The sequence below is a fragment of the Aythya ferina genome (genome assembly GCF_964211825.1).
Source record: "Aythya ferina genome assembly, chromosome: 22".
In the NCBI taxonomy this organism is placed as follows: Eukaryota; Metazoa; Chordata; class Aves; order Anseriformes; family Anatidae; genus Aythya; species Aythya ferina.
This window is the reverse complement of record NC_140320.1, coordinates 5,557,674-5,572,682: the sequence shown is the minus strand read 5'-3', so window position 1 is coordinate 5,572,682 and position 15,009 is coordinate 5,557,674. Positions and strand designations below refer to the sequence as shown.

General features: G+C 49.0%; 1 protein-coding gene across 11 annotated transcripts in view; it reads right to left on the bottom strand.

Moving 5' to 3' along the window:
- GRAMD1B (GRAM domain containing 1B) overlaps window positions 1-15,009 on the bottom strand; it is a 159,304-nt gene that overhangs the window by 18,516 nt on the left and 125,779 nt on the right. For 8 of the 11 annotated variants that reach the window (XM_084495808.1, XM_084495813.1, XM_084495814.1 and 5 more), the window contains 5 exons: window positions 12,925-12,945; window positions 3,798-3,882; window positions 2,843-2,946; window positions 2,592-2,687; window positions 2,039-2,119 (listed from right to left, as the gene is read on the bottom strand). In XM_084495808.1, the coding sequence (XP_084351934.1) occupies window positions 2,039-2,119; window positions 2,592-2,687; window positions 2,843-2,946; window positions 3,798-3,882; window positions 12,925-12,945 (387 nt within the window). Of the gene's footprint in view, window positions 1-2,038; window positions 2,120-2,591; window positions 2,688-2,842; window positions 2,947-3,797; window positions 3,883-5,557; window positions 7,745-12,924; window positions 12,946-15,009 lie in introns of those variants that run through there. The other 3 variants (XM_084495809.1, XM_084495812.1, XM_084495811.1) reach the window with 3 other exon arrangements.

Sequence of the window (15,009 nt, the reverse complement as noted above, 5' to 3'; positions counted from 1 at the left end):
TACATTTCTTGCCCTGAAAGCAGAAGCGAGAGGTTCTGACACATCTTGTTGATGGGAGGCGAGAACTTTTTGATTGACTCACTTCTTCTGAATTCCAGCAATGCCATAAGGTGGACTGAGTGTTACTGAGAGGCTGGTCAGCCCCACGGGCTGCAGGCATACGCTTATGTCTTAATACAGTTATGCCAAGTTGGCACGGATTGCCCTGATCAAGTAGTAAGAGGCCCTTTTGCCAAGTAAGCCTTCGCTGCCAGCTCAGGTCCTGCCCTAAAATCTGACTTTGTTATTTTTCCAGGTCACAAGCTCAGGTTACTGAAGACACTGCCAGGAAGCCAACAGGAGGCTACACTGAGAGTAGCACAAGAAATGAGATCTCCCACCACTACAGCGCTGTGCATGTAAAAGTGCAAGCAATAAATCTGTGTTTTCCTCCACGTGTGTTTTCTGCTGTCTCAATTTAATGTCTCTACTACCACACCAAACCCCAACACATTTTGAGTTTTTCTCCCTTCCACCCTTGTTTAAATGGTGGAAGATTACTACCTAAAGATTACACTTGCTGGGAAAATTATCTAAAACAGCAACAAAGAGGAATATTTCCTGCTGCAGTTTAAAATCAAGAAGGGTTACTACTAGGAAAAGACTGTATTGTATCTCCAGTTAAAAAGAATAAATGAATTATCAAGACCTTTCACAAAAGCCCAGCTTTTCACAATGCAGGTCTGTTGACTCCCACATGACTGCATTCTGGAGCCCTCAAGAAATGGGTCGGTGAACTCGTGATTTAAGTGTGTGCTGCATGGATGAAAGGAGGTGGATTTTTACCCACGAGAAACTTATGATCAATGACGAAGATTTCTTGGTAAGGAGGGAAAATAAACCTAGTGAACTTTGTTTTTTTTTTGCTGGCGTAAACTTCTTCCCATGGTTACTGTACGTGTTAAGGCAGGAAATTTTTCATCTAGCTCCTAAAACTAGCAGTCAAAAGGATGGAAAACACTTAGATGAGAAACTTTAATTCAGAAACATATCCAGCTGTTTTACCTTCTTCCCCCATACACTCTCTTTACTTCGCATCTCAGCAGAAAAAACTCACTAGGTTCCTTCTGCCTCCCTCCTGCCAGGCATGGTTCCTTCATTTGGCAAACGAGCTCTCTCAGTGTTTTCTGCTTTTATCACTCCAAATCTTAGTTCCTGTTTGCCATGACCTTGAAACCAAGGGCACTGAATTTTGTGATAAACTTCAAAGGGCCAGTTAAATTACAGCATCTGACAGCAACATGAGCTGCCCAATGCAATTTGATCCTTTTGCCTACTAAATACTACCCCAATTTCAGGACGGGGTGTTCTGGCACTTGACTACTTCAGTATCCCCGTATGGTATGAACTCAAGCCCTGAACATCTGCTGACAGCCCTGTACGATCAGTTCGTGAGTCTTATTCCTGGAGTGAGGCCAGAAATACTCACTGGACATTGGAACAGATACCCAGAACCAAATATAGGATATACGGGGTCTTTGACACAGCAAGCGCATATCTCTGCTTTATTTTAAAATCCAACCTACTGAGCCTTTACCCAATGCACCCTACACCCACTATCACTCTTGTTTGGTTTTGGGATGTGCTGAACACATGCTTCTCTCCTGCCCTATCTTGAACTCTACACTGCTGAAGAACAGACTTCCTAAGAACTTTGCCACTACAGTGAGCTATTTCTGTTGCGTTTTGAACTGCTTTCCTCTGGGCTGTTTCACTTGCATTACAGACCTGAAAAATCTCCTTCCTGATTGCTTCCACACCTCAGCAGAGGCAAAGAGACATCTACTGTGTGTATGCAAGATGTGTCTGCGGGTAGACAGAACTCCATGCAAAAAGAGAGATTTGCACCTGCAGCTATGTATCTGTTCCACCTAAACACATAGTTACTACCCCTACGTCTTTTTTTATGCATATACATTAGTCACAGGTATTGTGCTTCTGCATAAATCCACCACCTCCCTTTCATCCCCCCCTAACACTGAGATGCTGGTCTCTGTACCTTGTCAAGGAGAGCGTTCTGCCAGAGTCTGAACATCATCATGTATGTCCTGTCTCGAGCCCCGAAGGAAGTAAAAAAGTGCTGAATGGGAAGAGATGGAGAGAAAAATCAGTTCAGAAAAGGCCCATCAAAGGGATGAAGAGGCACAGCTGCTTGGATCATTTTCCAGAAACAGCACACAGAGAGACTGAGCAAGGCACACAGCACTGCTGCTCAGCTCCTGGGCACAGACTGAAGTCCATGAAGACTTCATGGCGAGGCTGAGCGCCTCTCAACCCACAAAGCTGGTCTGAGCACAGAAACAGCTCAGTTAGCTGTGTGCTACTACATAACCCAGATCTTCTACTTCCTCCATGCCCACACACAAGCTACATGAGTTCCCGACTCAGCTCAAGCCCAAGGTCTGCAGAAGCTCTGCACCCAACCCTTTTCCATTAGTGCTTTCTCCCAGGCCCCACATACCACAAGCAGTCAGTTTGGAAAACTCCCATGGAGGTGGTGTTAACACTCCCTTTCCCCTGACACCCACAAAGTGCAGGCTTCAAGGATGTACCTTTTCAGTGTCAGTGCAAACTTGGATGGCATTAGGAATGAGCCGTGCTGTTTTTTCCTTGGTCATCGAGCAGATATCCTTCAAGCGAACTGTCAGCTACAGTCAGAGCCATGCAGAGAGGGGAAGGCAGAAAAAGAAAGCAGGTAATGAGAGACACTGGTGAGAAAGACGATGGAAAGAGTGCTTTTAAAGTTGTCAGCAAATATACTGACGTAGAACACATGCTCCGTGTGCCAGTCGGAGAGCCTTACCAATGTCTCCCAGCGGAAGATGTTGCTGTAAAAGCAGATCCAGTTTTCAGAGAGGTAGAGGCGGCCCTGCAGGAGAATGTCTCTTTGTAGTGCACATGAGTAATCTGTGGGTGAACAACACATCGTAATTAAGGAGCATCACGGTGAGAAGACAAGGCAGCCTAAATGTGAGGATAAGCAGCAGCACCAAGAGAAGAAATTACCTGACACAATCCTGCAGAAAGGAGTGTGAGCCAGAAGGAACTGGGCTATAGCTGCTGTCCTGCCCACTAGGTTATGGTTTCTCCCAGGGGCATGCCACAGACAATCTCTCTCAGAGACAAAACCATCTTGCCTTGTTAGCTGGTCATTCAGTAGCATTCTATCTCCAGATTTTAACCTGGGTTTTCCTTCTCGCCTTCTAGTTGCATCGCTCATTTCTCTCCCAATTTAAGCCTACTCAACAATTTCTAGTCCTCCGCTAGTCTGTGCATATTGCAGCAGTGTGAGACATGGTATGAGATCACCAGTTACATTAGATAAAAGAACAGATGCGATGCAGTGGGCAAAGCCTAGATGAATACAGGAAGACTCATGAGTAGGGAGCATCAGGGGTGTACAAAGGAGCTTGAAAAAGGAAAGCTCAGGGCCATGCGTGTTGAGACAGGCAACCCTGACCAACTGAGGGAAGAGCTCAAACACTAATGGGTTTGGGGAGCACTGCGGAGGAAAACATACACCTCGAGTCAGGAGGAGACAAGGCTGTAGCTGATACTGGTCAGCTGTGCTCTCCCTGAAGTAAAACAAATGAAACCCATTAGAAACAGTGAGGAGGGGGACGGTCTGTGCACAGGAAAAAGACAGTGGGCTTGTTCCTTGGTGACAATCTCTTAGGAGAGGAAAAAGCTGCATGTATGTGTGCTGCATTTCCTCCCAAAACCATGGGAAGAGCACGGCACAAGAGGACAGTCCTTACCTACAATGAGACGCTCCGTGTCGGGAAGATGCTTGAAGAGTTTCCTGAAATCTTCATTCCGTTGTTTGTAGGTTGGACTCAACACCTGCAAATAACAGAGCGCCTGTTAAAGAGAGGGGCAGGCATGAGTAGAGAGAAACGGAGTGGGAAAGCAGGAACACCTAGGTAAGGAGAAGGGGGATCAGATGCACTTACAAAGCACGAGGCCAGGAGCTCCCATCACAGCAGGCACAGGTGCGAGGATCTGGGATTTAGTGCATTAAGTGAGAGGAAGAGGAGAACCTGACTTGGAAGAGTACGCACAGAGCAGAAGGCCTATGCCTTTGTCTGCAGTGCAGAACTGCGTGGAAGCTGAGGGTGCAGAGAAAATCCCTTTTGCTGCGGTCACAGGTATGATGCACGCCCTGTCTGCAATTCCTCAGCTAGCTGCCACTCCTCAGCTCTCCAGGAACAGCATCGCAACCCCAGGCCATAAGTGTTTCAGTGTAGCTGCAGCCCTGCCGGGGCAGCTCAAACAATCACTGTCAGCTCAGGAATCACACAGTCATGCTCTCTCCTCTCCCCATCGAGTACTCCACCTGGCAGTCAGGGAACCCACAGCTACCTGCTGGTGTAGGGGCAACACCTCTGTGGGGCGCAGAAGAGGCTCGCACAGGGACTTGACCGTGTTTTGTGTTTATTCTGCAGACACCTGGCCTCACGGAAGGCATCAAACAAAACCGTGCTGTTGGCTGGAGGGAGATCAGGAGCTGGCTTCTCTCTGCTGTTTACTAAACTTTAACGTGACTCTGTCCCAGGACCGACAGTTCTAGCCAAAGGCCACCTCCTGCATGCCACGCACGTGCTGACAGCCGCTCAGAATAGCCAAAACTTCAGAACTGACTGAAAGAGAGGCAGGTACAATTTCAGGAGGCCCGTGTCTCTCCTCTGATCTCTCCTGCTCTTTCTCCCACAAACGTAGGGAAGGCAGAGCAACCTGGGGGGACAAGCTCTTCCCTCTGTATCTCACTTTCCTCTCAACAGCCCCTTCCTACCTCTACCAGCTGCACAACACAACTCTCCCAATGCAGAACGGTGGGCACACACCAGAGCCTCCCAGCAAGGGGCCCCCAAATGAACGTGACTGCAGAAGGTAGTTTCTGGTTGAGAAACTGGGGGGGGGTGCTGAAGGGATAGGAGGAATGTGAAGGTTATTAGCCTTACAGAACTGCCAAATGCTGTCAGAGAAAGGAAAGAAGCACCTACACCCTCATCCTACTCCCCCAGAAGAAGCATTCCCTCTTCCACACATTGTTTCAATGAACTAATTAACTAGAAACAATAATTTTAACATCTTAGCACGTCAGATATTTGTTTCAGTCCTGTGGGCCCACAGGAAGGTGTCTTGATTACGAATAAAATCTACAAAGCAGCAAGTGACAGAAGTATCATTCCACTTACCAAACTTCTAGCCTGAATATCTGGAAAAAGCCTTGGCCAGAGACGGGCTCCAGTAAGAGCCTAAGCCCAGTATTTTCTGGGACAAGCGGAGAGGATGGGAAAAGAGGGAGGAATAGAGATTATAATCAGCTCTGAGCTCTGGGTTTAACACGTTACAGACCAGAATTAACAGTTCTGTCTCCATGGGGAGCCCTGCTCCGCTCCCTTCCCCACAGCCTGGGATGTTCTGACCCGTCCAAAGCTTGCACTACAACAGACGCTTCTGCTTAGCACCAGAACTTCTGTTACAGTGAAAAACAGCTCAGTTTAGCAACACTCACAGCTAGAATTTCATCTGATCCACTGCTGACATACTCCTGGGGCAAGTCGACAAGCCCGTCCAGGTCCGAGAGCAGACTTGAGAGCTCCTGATGCAGCACAAGATCCCAGAGAGCCTCGCACTCCGGCAAGGGATCCATAGCGTCCCCTCCGTGCTCCCACAGCTCCCCGTGTTCCCAGGCAGACTGCTTTTCCTCTTCCTGCTGTCACTGCTTCTTGTTTAGATTCAAAGTCGAAAGAGATACAGCAGCTTGGCAGGAGTTCGTGTGCCTTCCCCTGCTTCCCCGCTCACGTTCAGGTCGTCTGCCCTAGCGGCCTCTGCAGCTCTGAGAGGGGACTCGCCCTGGGGAGGACTTTTTCCAAGTGGCTCATGAGGATAAGCGTGCTGGCGGGCAGCGTTTGCGCTCTTCTGCTACAGTCTCACCCAATTCTTGCTGCGGGTATCCTCTGAAAAAGGGCTGCAAAAGTACCAACAGCCCGAGCGGTCCCAGGCAGGTTGTGCAAGGCGTCTGCGACTCCTGAGCCAGCTCTGGTGGCCAGGACTGCGAGCGAGCACCCAGCACAGGTCTGATGGCCAGCACCCCACGGTAACAGGACACCAAACAGCTCAGAGCCTTCAGCTGCTGGTGTTTTCTTCCTGCTTCGAAAGCAAAAAAGCGGCGATTCTTATTCTTGTGCCTGCCTCAGGCTCTCTCCTCTCGTCCCTCTGCTTGGAAAGGCAGCTTTGGTCTTTGGGGAGGTTTCTTGTGGAAGGAGCAGGCGAGGGGATACCAAAGTGCCTCGCACATGCTTCCAGTTACTGTAGAGGGGAGCTCTGCCGGCCAATGCCCTGCAGTAACCCAGGCTCAGCCTCCAGCAGATGTTTCCTGTCGTGGAGAGCTGCTGGACACTGCAGTGGGGGCGGCGCGAGGGGAGCTGGGCTAAGGAGGGACCAGCCAAAAGAACAGAGCTGTGATGAATCAGCCCCTGCGAGACCCACAGAGTTAAGAAATGTTAGGGCTCAGCTGCTCCTGCGCCCCCCAAAAAAAGCCTGCGGCTTTCTAGGTTCAGCCAGCTCACTTTGGAAAGGATGAGCAAGGGCTCCTGCAGGCTCCAGTAAACTCCCTGCAGGTCTCAGGAAGATTGCCTGGAGCACAGCTCCCTGAATCCCTCTGCCCTCCATCCCCACGCTCTCCATCTCTGCTCAAGCGTGGAAATGCAGAGGAAAAGCCCACACCATGCCAGCTCTGCTCAGCCACGATGCTGAGCTGTGAGAACCAGACGCAAGCATACTGGTGAAAAATCCGAGTTCTTCCTAACAAACTGGGCTCGCAGATGTTTCCAACCACACAAAACCCTGCAAGGGCACGGCCACTGGGTGCAGGGAGGACCATCGAGCTGCTCAGGTGCACCATGAAGGCATCGCTCCTCGCATCTGCCTGCACTCACCCAGCACCCCCAGGTGAAGGGAGAGCAAAGCAACTTCTGCAGCCCAGGAGGGACAAGGTATTAGCACTGCAGACAGCTGCGAGGCACCTGTGTTGTTTTACTGAATGGCCTTTCTCGCTGGAAACTCCGCATGGGATCGCTTCCAAAAAAATCCCGCCAGGATGTTTCTCAGTCTCCGCAGCCACCCACCTCTCCCGGTGCAGATCTGAATGGCACGAGCGATCGGAAGACGAACCCGGAGGTGGTGACAGCAAACATTAACCCTACTGCAAACAGAGAGGGACGGGACAGGATGGCACCGCGACGGGCGGAGGCGAGTTTTCGGGGGGGAACGGGGAGAAGAGCGTGACCCTGCCAGGGCCACGACTCACTGGTAATATGCTGAAAAATCCTCTGGGGGGAAATCTGAAGCAGCTGCTGCTGGGGGATGGGACAGGACAGGGAAGTCTGACTACACAACAGCTGAGGAAGGCACAGTCTGGCACAGCATGCGGCACAGAACACAGGTAGATATAAGGAGGCAGAGAGAAAACCAGGAAGGGAAACCTTAACTGATCTGCGTGACTGACGGACTTGCTCCTAAGCCTTTGTGGAGGACTTGCATTGCCTCTGGACAGAGCAGAACTAATGGAAAGAGCAGGATACGTGCCTTGCTTGTGTGGGAGAGTTTAGACCCCACTGACAGCAGGACTGCTGTGCTGATTGATGCCAGCAAAGCAACTGGCCACCTGTCCCACGGCATCTCTTCCAAATCTGGTCGGGTCGCTGGGGACTTCCTTCCCTTTTTTTTTTTTTCCTTTCTTTTAAAAGTGAATTAACACCAGAGGGAGAAGCTTCAAAGCAATCACTGGCAGTTTGTGGTAGAGTGAATTTGAATTCATCATCCCATGAGGGTGCACCAGAAGTTCATCTCTAATTTAGTGCCGCTCCACCACAGCAGGCGTGCCAGGCCAGTAATCGATACGCCTGACATCATGGAAACCCCGGGGGGAACTGCCTGTGAAAAACACCTGAAAGCCAAGGAGTTATACTGCTCCAGGAACAGCTTGACAAAATGGTTACTGGCACTGGAAAGCTGAGAGCACTGATTCAGAGTAAGGCAGCTCATTCAGCACCTCACTACATCATCCTCAGGCCTGGGTTTCTGCAATAAACCCCGTTATAAGACTGCTGGTGCTGAGTCAGACTCAGGCTGCCACCCCTTGGGAAGACATTTCTGGTGTTTTCCCTAAAACAGTGCTTCATTTCCCTCTCTTTGTCTTAATCCGGATTATTTTACTCATTCCAACAGCTGAGACTCCCCCTTCGGTCTGGCATCTGAGGTCTCTAAGAGGGTGCTGCAAGGAAAGAAGACAGCACACCAAGACATCAAAGGCTGACTTCTGACACTGCTCAGTCTCGTGATCATTTGATGTTGTTAAGAAGCTGCTTAAAAAGCTTCACAAAGAAAGGCTTTCAGCCACCTCCTGCCTCCTAATGCACGTTTGCTGCAGCTCTCCCAGGGCCAGGGCTCTCTCCTCTACACAGCTACCTACCAAAACACAAATCTGACCAGATTTATTTTTGAGACGTTCAGCTCTGCAAGCTGAAATTGCTTAGAGAATTCGAAAGTTACAGGGGATACAGACAGCGCTCAGCTCCAGAAAGGGCATTTCCACAGGAGACCACATCCCTCCTTTGTGCTCCGAAAGGCTTTCTGCCTCCTTTCTGCCTTCTCTGGCTCTGATTCTCCTATGGCTTGGAAATTATACTACTGCTTTCCTCTATGAAAAAAAGCTTCTGTGCAGTATTACTGTATTCACTGAGCATGTTCTCCCACTCACTTTGCAAACGGTGACATACAGCACGCAGCTCCAGCACTACAGCCAGGGAGAGCCTGCAGATCTGTGGACAGAGGGAAATACTCCGAGCAGTGATACCTGAAGCTGACTGCTTGGGTTTGTGCATGGCTCAGCCGAGGCCTTCCCTGGATCCACTGCTGGGAAAGCTGCCCTGTGTGCACAGCCTTTGTTTGCAGAACTGCAGGTGCAGGGCTTCTGTTGGGGCTTTGACCCACTCAGCGCAATCCTCGGTGCAGACTTTGCTCTCCCAAAGACAAGCAGACAGAACCGTCCTGCTGCTGAACTTTTCGGACTAACCAGGACAGTAAAGGTCTTTGGTAGTATTTAAGAACACCTGAAAGAGGCAATTACTGTCTTCTCACTGTAATATTTTTTTCCACTAACCATTCTGGAACTGTACTGGACATGGGTGAAGAGGTGGAGGCTCGGGTCAGGTAGAGGGGAAAGCTGTAAGAAGAAAAAAAAATGAAGCACAGTTCCAAAAGAGAAGGCAGGTGAAAGGACTGCAAGCAGATAAACACAAAGGAAAGGAGTACAGAGGAGGGCTGACCTTGGGACCTAAATATTAAACTGGAAACCTCATGGACAGACACAAATCTCACATCTTCCCCAGCGTCAACTGCTTTTGCTCTAACTTTTCACAAGCCTTTTACTCTCTTTCCTGGGAGCATGCTCTGCAGATTCTCCTGAGGCATGGCAGCTCCCAGCACAGCAGTAACCCTTGCTAGAGAGCGGCAGCTAGAAATGCCGTGGAAAATCAGAGATGCACAGCCTGATTTAGGAACAGTCAGGGAAGCAGAAGGATCACCAGTCCAGCTGACAGAGAAGCAGGCAGAAAAAAATCCTGGCAGATTTGCTGGGCTCAGGGCCTCGACTGGCGCTGACCTCAGGACGTGAAACCCAGGAGCTCCTCCATGCTCAAACATGAGGCCCTTCACCCAGAGCCCAGCAAGAAAGAGAAGGGCAAAAGAGATGCTTTTTCTTCTTTGGCACCAGAATGTCTCCAATTTGTCTCTCATTTTATTGACTTCTGCTGGGTGAGGAATTCCTTCTACCAATTTGCGGAGTTCTTGTATCCCACAGAGCCAGTGCAACCTCATCCTTCACGTCACCAGGGGAGTGATACACAAATTCCCCACCTCTAAGCACATCAGGTCTTCAAAATAAGTCATGTTTTAGTAAACAAAATTAAAGAGAAAACTTGCTTATGAGCTCTATTCCTTTAAAAATAATAAACCAATTAACAGTAATTGAACATGCAGACACACAACTCCAATGCAGACACACTCAAACTGCGTCCTGATGGATGAGCACAGATGAGTGGGGCTGAAACCAGAGCTGACCAACAAACTGGGGTTTAATCCGTAAGAAAAGCAGTTCTTCAAGCCAGAGGCTCCCTGTCTGCTATTCCTCACCAACGGCACAAGAAACACCTCAGGAGACTTTTCCTTTCCACTGCTAGTGAACCCAGCCAGCCCAGTGATGTTTGCTTTTCCACCATAAGGGCACAAACACAAAGCAAACCCCGTAAGGTTGAGCATATTCATTCTGGTGTTGTTTTCTAATGCTCACTGTGCACCCGACCATCTTGCACTCTTCCTCTGGAGAGCCAAGAAGAGAACACACCAAGACCATGAAAGGGCAGGACTCTTGCCAAATCAAGCCATGACCTTGGTTCACTCCCTTTCTCCCACTTGTCAGTCTGGTAGGGATGCCAATCCTAAAAAGCACTGCTAGGATCAAGAGGAGAACACACAAGGATGGAGAAGTCGGTAACATCGGAAGGAAAAAGTAGAGAGTAAGGAATCAAGGGGGAGAGAAGGAAGGCTTCCAACTGCCAAAGAGGGATATAGGGCTACAAGGACAAAAAGACCAGTTAAAAGCAGCAAAAACTGAAGTTATTTTAGAAAACTGGCATTCTGACCACTGATGCTCTTGGGAGCTTTGAGGGCCATGTGCTCTTTGAGGCAACGACTATATTTTTGTTTTGTGTTGCACAGTGCCTGGCACCCAGGGCTGCCAAAGAGACACAAAGAACAATTGTGGAGCGTTTGCTGCACGCATAGAGAAGTTTACGTAAAATGATAGTGAGGGGAAATGGGTAAAATGAAACTGCAAGGCCTCATGAAGGGGGAGCCTCCACAGATTCATTTCTACAGCTGCTCACAGTGGGGTAAGAAATAAAGGAGTCAGCATGGTCCGAGTGCCAGAAAAATCCTGCCTCAAGGAGCTGGCAAAAAAAAGAGAAAGTCGATCAAGGAGACACATTAGCAAATTTTTGATGTTAATACTAGCAATTGGATTGAATGCCTTCCTGCAGTTTGCAGCCCATCCGTGTTTCCACATTGCTGCTTTTATCTGGCCAGACCATCTCTACTAACTAGAACGTGTTTTGTTTTGCTTTCTAAAGGAAAATAATTGTGGGGGGAAACCACAAAAAATGCAGCCAGTGCTTACTCTCCGGATGTACTGTCTCTCATGCTGAAAATATATGGAGGAAAAACAAGAGAACAGAAAGATAAGATAGAGAGGATACAAACACATGAGACCCACAGAAGCAGACCACAGAGAAGCACCATGCAGCAGGGAATGGATCTCGGCAGCTACCGCCTCCATCAGCTCTTGTGCGATAGCAGAAGTCACCTTCAGCCATGGCCACGGGCTTCACGCGCCGGTTTGGGGTGCCTACGTGCCCAAAGTGCCTCACCCCACGGTTCCTCAAACTGCCACTGCTCCACCACCTCGGGCCACCGTGGGTTATGCTTCATTCCTCGTGCCACTGCCTCCCCGCCTCCATCTGCGTCTGAGATCTTCCCCTGTCCTTGCTGCTAGCTAGCTCTCGATCTGATTATCCCACTTGGCTCTTCCCCCACAACAAAGGGAGCTCTGCACTGATGTCCCTGCCAAGAGGACAGCTGTTTTCTGTTCCCACTTCTCTCCCCCTCCTCTCCAGCCTTATTAAATTCCCTTCTCTTTTTGAGGGAGGCCTGTCTGTTTCCTACCGAGAGCACAAAGGATTCATCCATCAACCCAGCTGCATTTAACACCTTAAGTAATCATCGAAGGGGATTTCACCTCAGAGACACAGCAAGCTTACCAGAGTTAGTAATTACTAAGCAGTGAAAGGTGCAGAAAAGTGAGAAAAATGCACCTCCTCCTTCAACGGTATCAAAGAAAGAGCGTGCTCTGTCACAGCCCCTCTCTGACATCTCTGTGCTGTCCTTCAGAGCCATGATCCCAGCCAAACCTGAGGCAGTGTTACCGCAGAGAGCCACGGATCTGCAGCACCTGATACGGGTTCCCCAGCCAGCACATCCAGCCAGAGCTCCGGCAGGCTGCCACGGCTGCACAGCATGCTACCTACGCCAGCCACGGCTTCTGAGACAAGGCAGAGAGAGTGAAATGTCCCAGTGCTGGTTATGCACAGCAAATAAGTGTGCCTCTCACGCCTCTGTCAAATCTGAGCACGCTGTATCTGCTAAAATCACTGGTTCTTATGCCTGGTGCTCACTGCAGGAAGGTAGGAACCACTGCTGAACGTGGAAAGGCTGCTGCATTTGGCTACAAAGCCACCGTGCTGCTCGTATCTGCTTCAAAGCGCTTCAGGGGTGGGGTTCGACCATGCAAAGGTGGCACCGATTGTGGAAACTCGCAAACTGCCAGCTTTGTGCCTAACCACTGCCCCTCGTGCTTGTGGAACAAAAATAAGATGAAGGCAGAAGCAGGCGATGGTTTGCGTTTCTGTGAGATCAACAGAAAATAATTCCTCTCTCGCCCCACACCACCCTGAGAGATGCAAAGGGTTTGCATGGTGGCAGCTGTTTCACATCACATCAAGACCAACTCTGCCAGGAAACTGGAAGGTACAGGATGTAGAGATCATCAGAAGAGCGACTGCACAGACAAAGCTTTTGCTCCCTACCGCTGGCACCCTTTCCCTCAGGATGTCAGTCCTCCTTTGCCAGTTCTGAGCCATTTCCAGCTCCTCTTTTGGGAAATGGCCAGTATGCCCCACTGCCACTGCAAAGCCCCTTTGCACCTTCCCCCCCCAGGCACCCAGCCCATTTTCACCCAGGGACAAGAGAAACTGGAGTACTTACATTATACCAACTCTGGCTTTTCTGTAAGGACAAAATAAAAGAGAAGCATTAGTTAGCACAGAGATCTTAGGATCAAAAAGAAAGACGGACAGAGAAACTAGGTCCAATCTGGTTTGCATAATTAGCGAAGTGAAAGTGAGGTTAAACAGAAGATTTCAATGGATTTCACAGTGCAGCCCAACAGTTATTCCCAGTCACAGAAACAAAGAACAAATCCAGGAGCATGAGTCTATAATAGGAAACAGTTCAGGCTAATGTGTGCATGTCCGCATGCACGCACACACACACACAAACTCACGCTGCAATCATTTTGCAGAGCAGCAGCGCCCGCTAGCAGCAGAGGAGCTAACCATCAGCAGTGCCAGCCGGTTCTTTTAGAGGCTTTATTCTTCCACGGCTGCTGGCTAGGGTGTAAAATCACCAATTTGAACGTACCCTCTGCAAATGAGCCCTTGAAGAACTATCAGAAGGCAGAGACACAATTTTACTCACAACAGCCACCAGGCAAAACTTTATTTTAAATTTTAAATGGGAGACGCGTACAAAGACAGGAAAATTGCCGAAGAAAATCGCTAGAAAAGCTGAACGGAAAAAAAAAGACTATTGCATAATTTCAGCGCACAGTGCTTTGCATCCTCTGCACATGTAATTTTTTGCCCTTATTATGGCATTTCAGACGGTTTGAGGGCAGGCCACATGTCACACTGGAGCATATGAAAAAGCTAGCTCAGCTTGGAAAGTCGCACTTGGCAAATTTCAGCTGGAGGTGAGATTTGTCAGCACAGAGGGAGGAAGAAATAGGCTTCACACTCCCACTCCAGCGAGGCTGGCTTTCCAGTGTCAGGACACAGAGCAGAGCTGACAGAAATTACAGGCATCCCCCATTTTAGGGTGGATTAACCTCAGAGCAACGATGCTTGGAGGCACTGTAGCCTTTCACCATTAACGGTGGTCAGTGGCAGAGCTCGTGGTCAGGCACTTTGTGTGACAGCAGCCACGCAGCTGTGCCTGTCCCCCTCTTGTGACCAGCAGCATGTCTGCGTTACACCTGCGGGAGTTCAGTTCCATGGACAAAGACAGAAGCAAAGTTTTACTGCATTTCTTTCCTTGAAGTCATCTTGCTTCTGACCTTGGAGGGAGTATTTCTCACAGCTTTATACCCCATCCCGTCTAGAACATGAAGGAAAACGAACTTATTTCTCTGACTTATGGCAGTCTTTGAAAGTTTCAGGCAGAGAGCTAAGTTCATATTCACAGAAGCACAGAAATCAGCTGCACCGGGATAGCCCACAAGAGGACCAACAACATTTGGGATGTCTTACTATAGGAAAGTAAGCACAAAGTGTTAATGAGATCAGATTGGACCAGAGATACCTACAAAGGCATGGTTTGCCTACACTGTTCTCTTCCTAAACCTCCCTGCTTTCAGTTTCCTGTGCTCCCTAGGTCCCGTTCCATACAGAATTCCCTGCCATCTGGATCCCACTCACAGAGCCAACGTTTCCAAAGGGCCCCTTGCCACCTTGGGCATTTCTGCCATTTGGGACAGCATCCTGTTCACTGCACTGGTCTCTAACAAAAAAAAACAGAGTAACGTGGTATATGCCACAGTACAGAATACAAAAGGTTGATGTTAAAAAGAGCAACAGCCCAAAGGCCTTTCCCCAGTCCCTAGGAAAAGAATATGAACTGAAGAACTGAATACACACCTGGCTCATTGACCAACCAGATGAATTTTCTTACTGGCTACACATTTCCATACTTAGGCACCATTCATAAATGGTTCAGCTGAATTCATCCTTCTCTCCCAGCAGGACATGGGAAAAGGCCTTATGCAATTCAGGCTACACTAAAAAAATCAGGGGAATTAAGCTTTGTCCTCGTACAAACCACCTTGTCCTCAGGAGCACAGGATCTAAGATGGAGTGATTTTCCTGCAGATTTGTTTTGCCATCTGCCTGCCTTAATGAGAAAAATGCATAACTCTAAAATTCCTGGGGAAAAAAAAATCCATAATCAAACTAAAATTGGCATATACAAAACACTGCTGTTACTGAGCCTTTTAAATCAGGGTGCACATGTGGT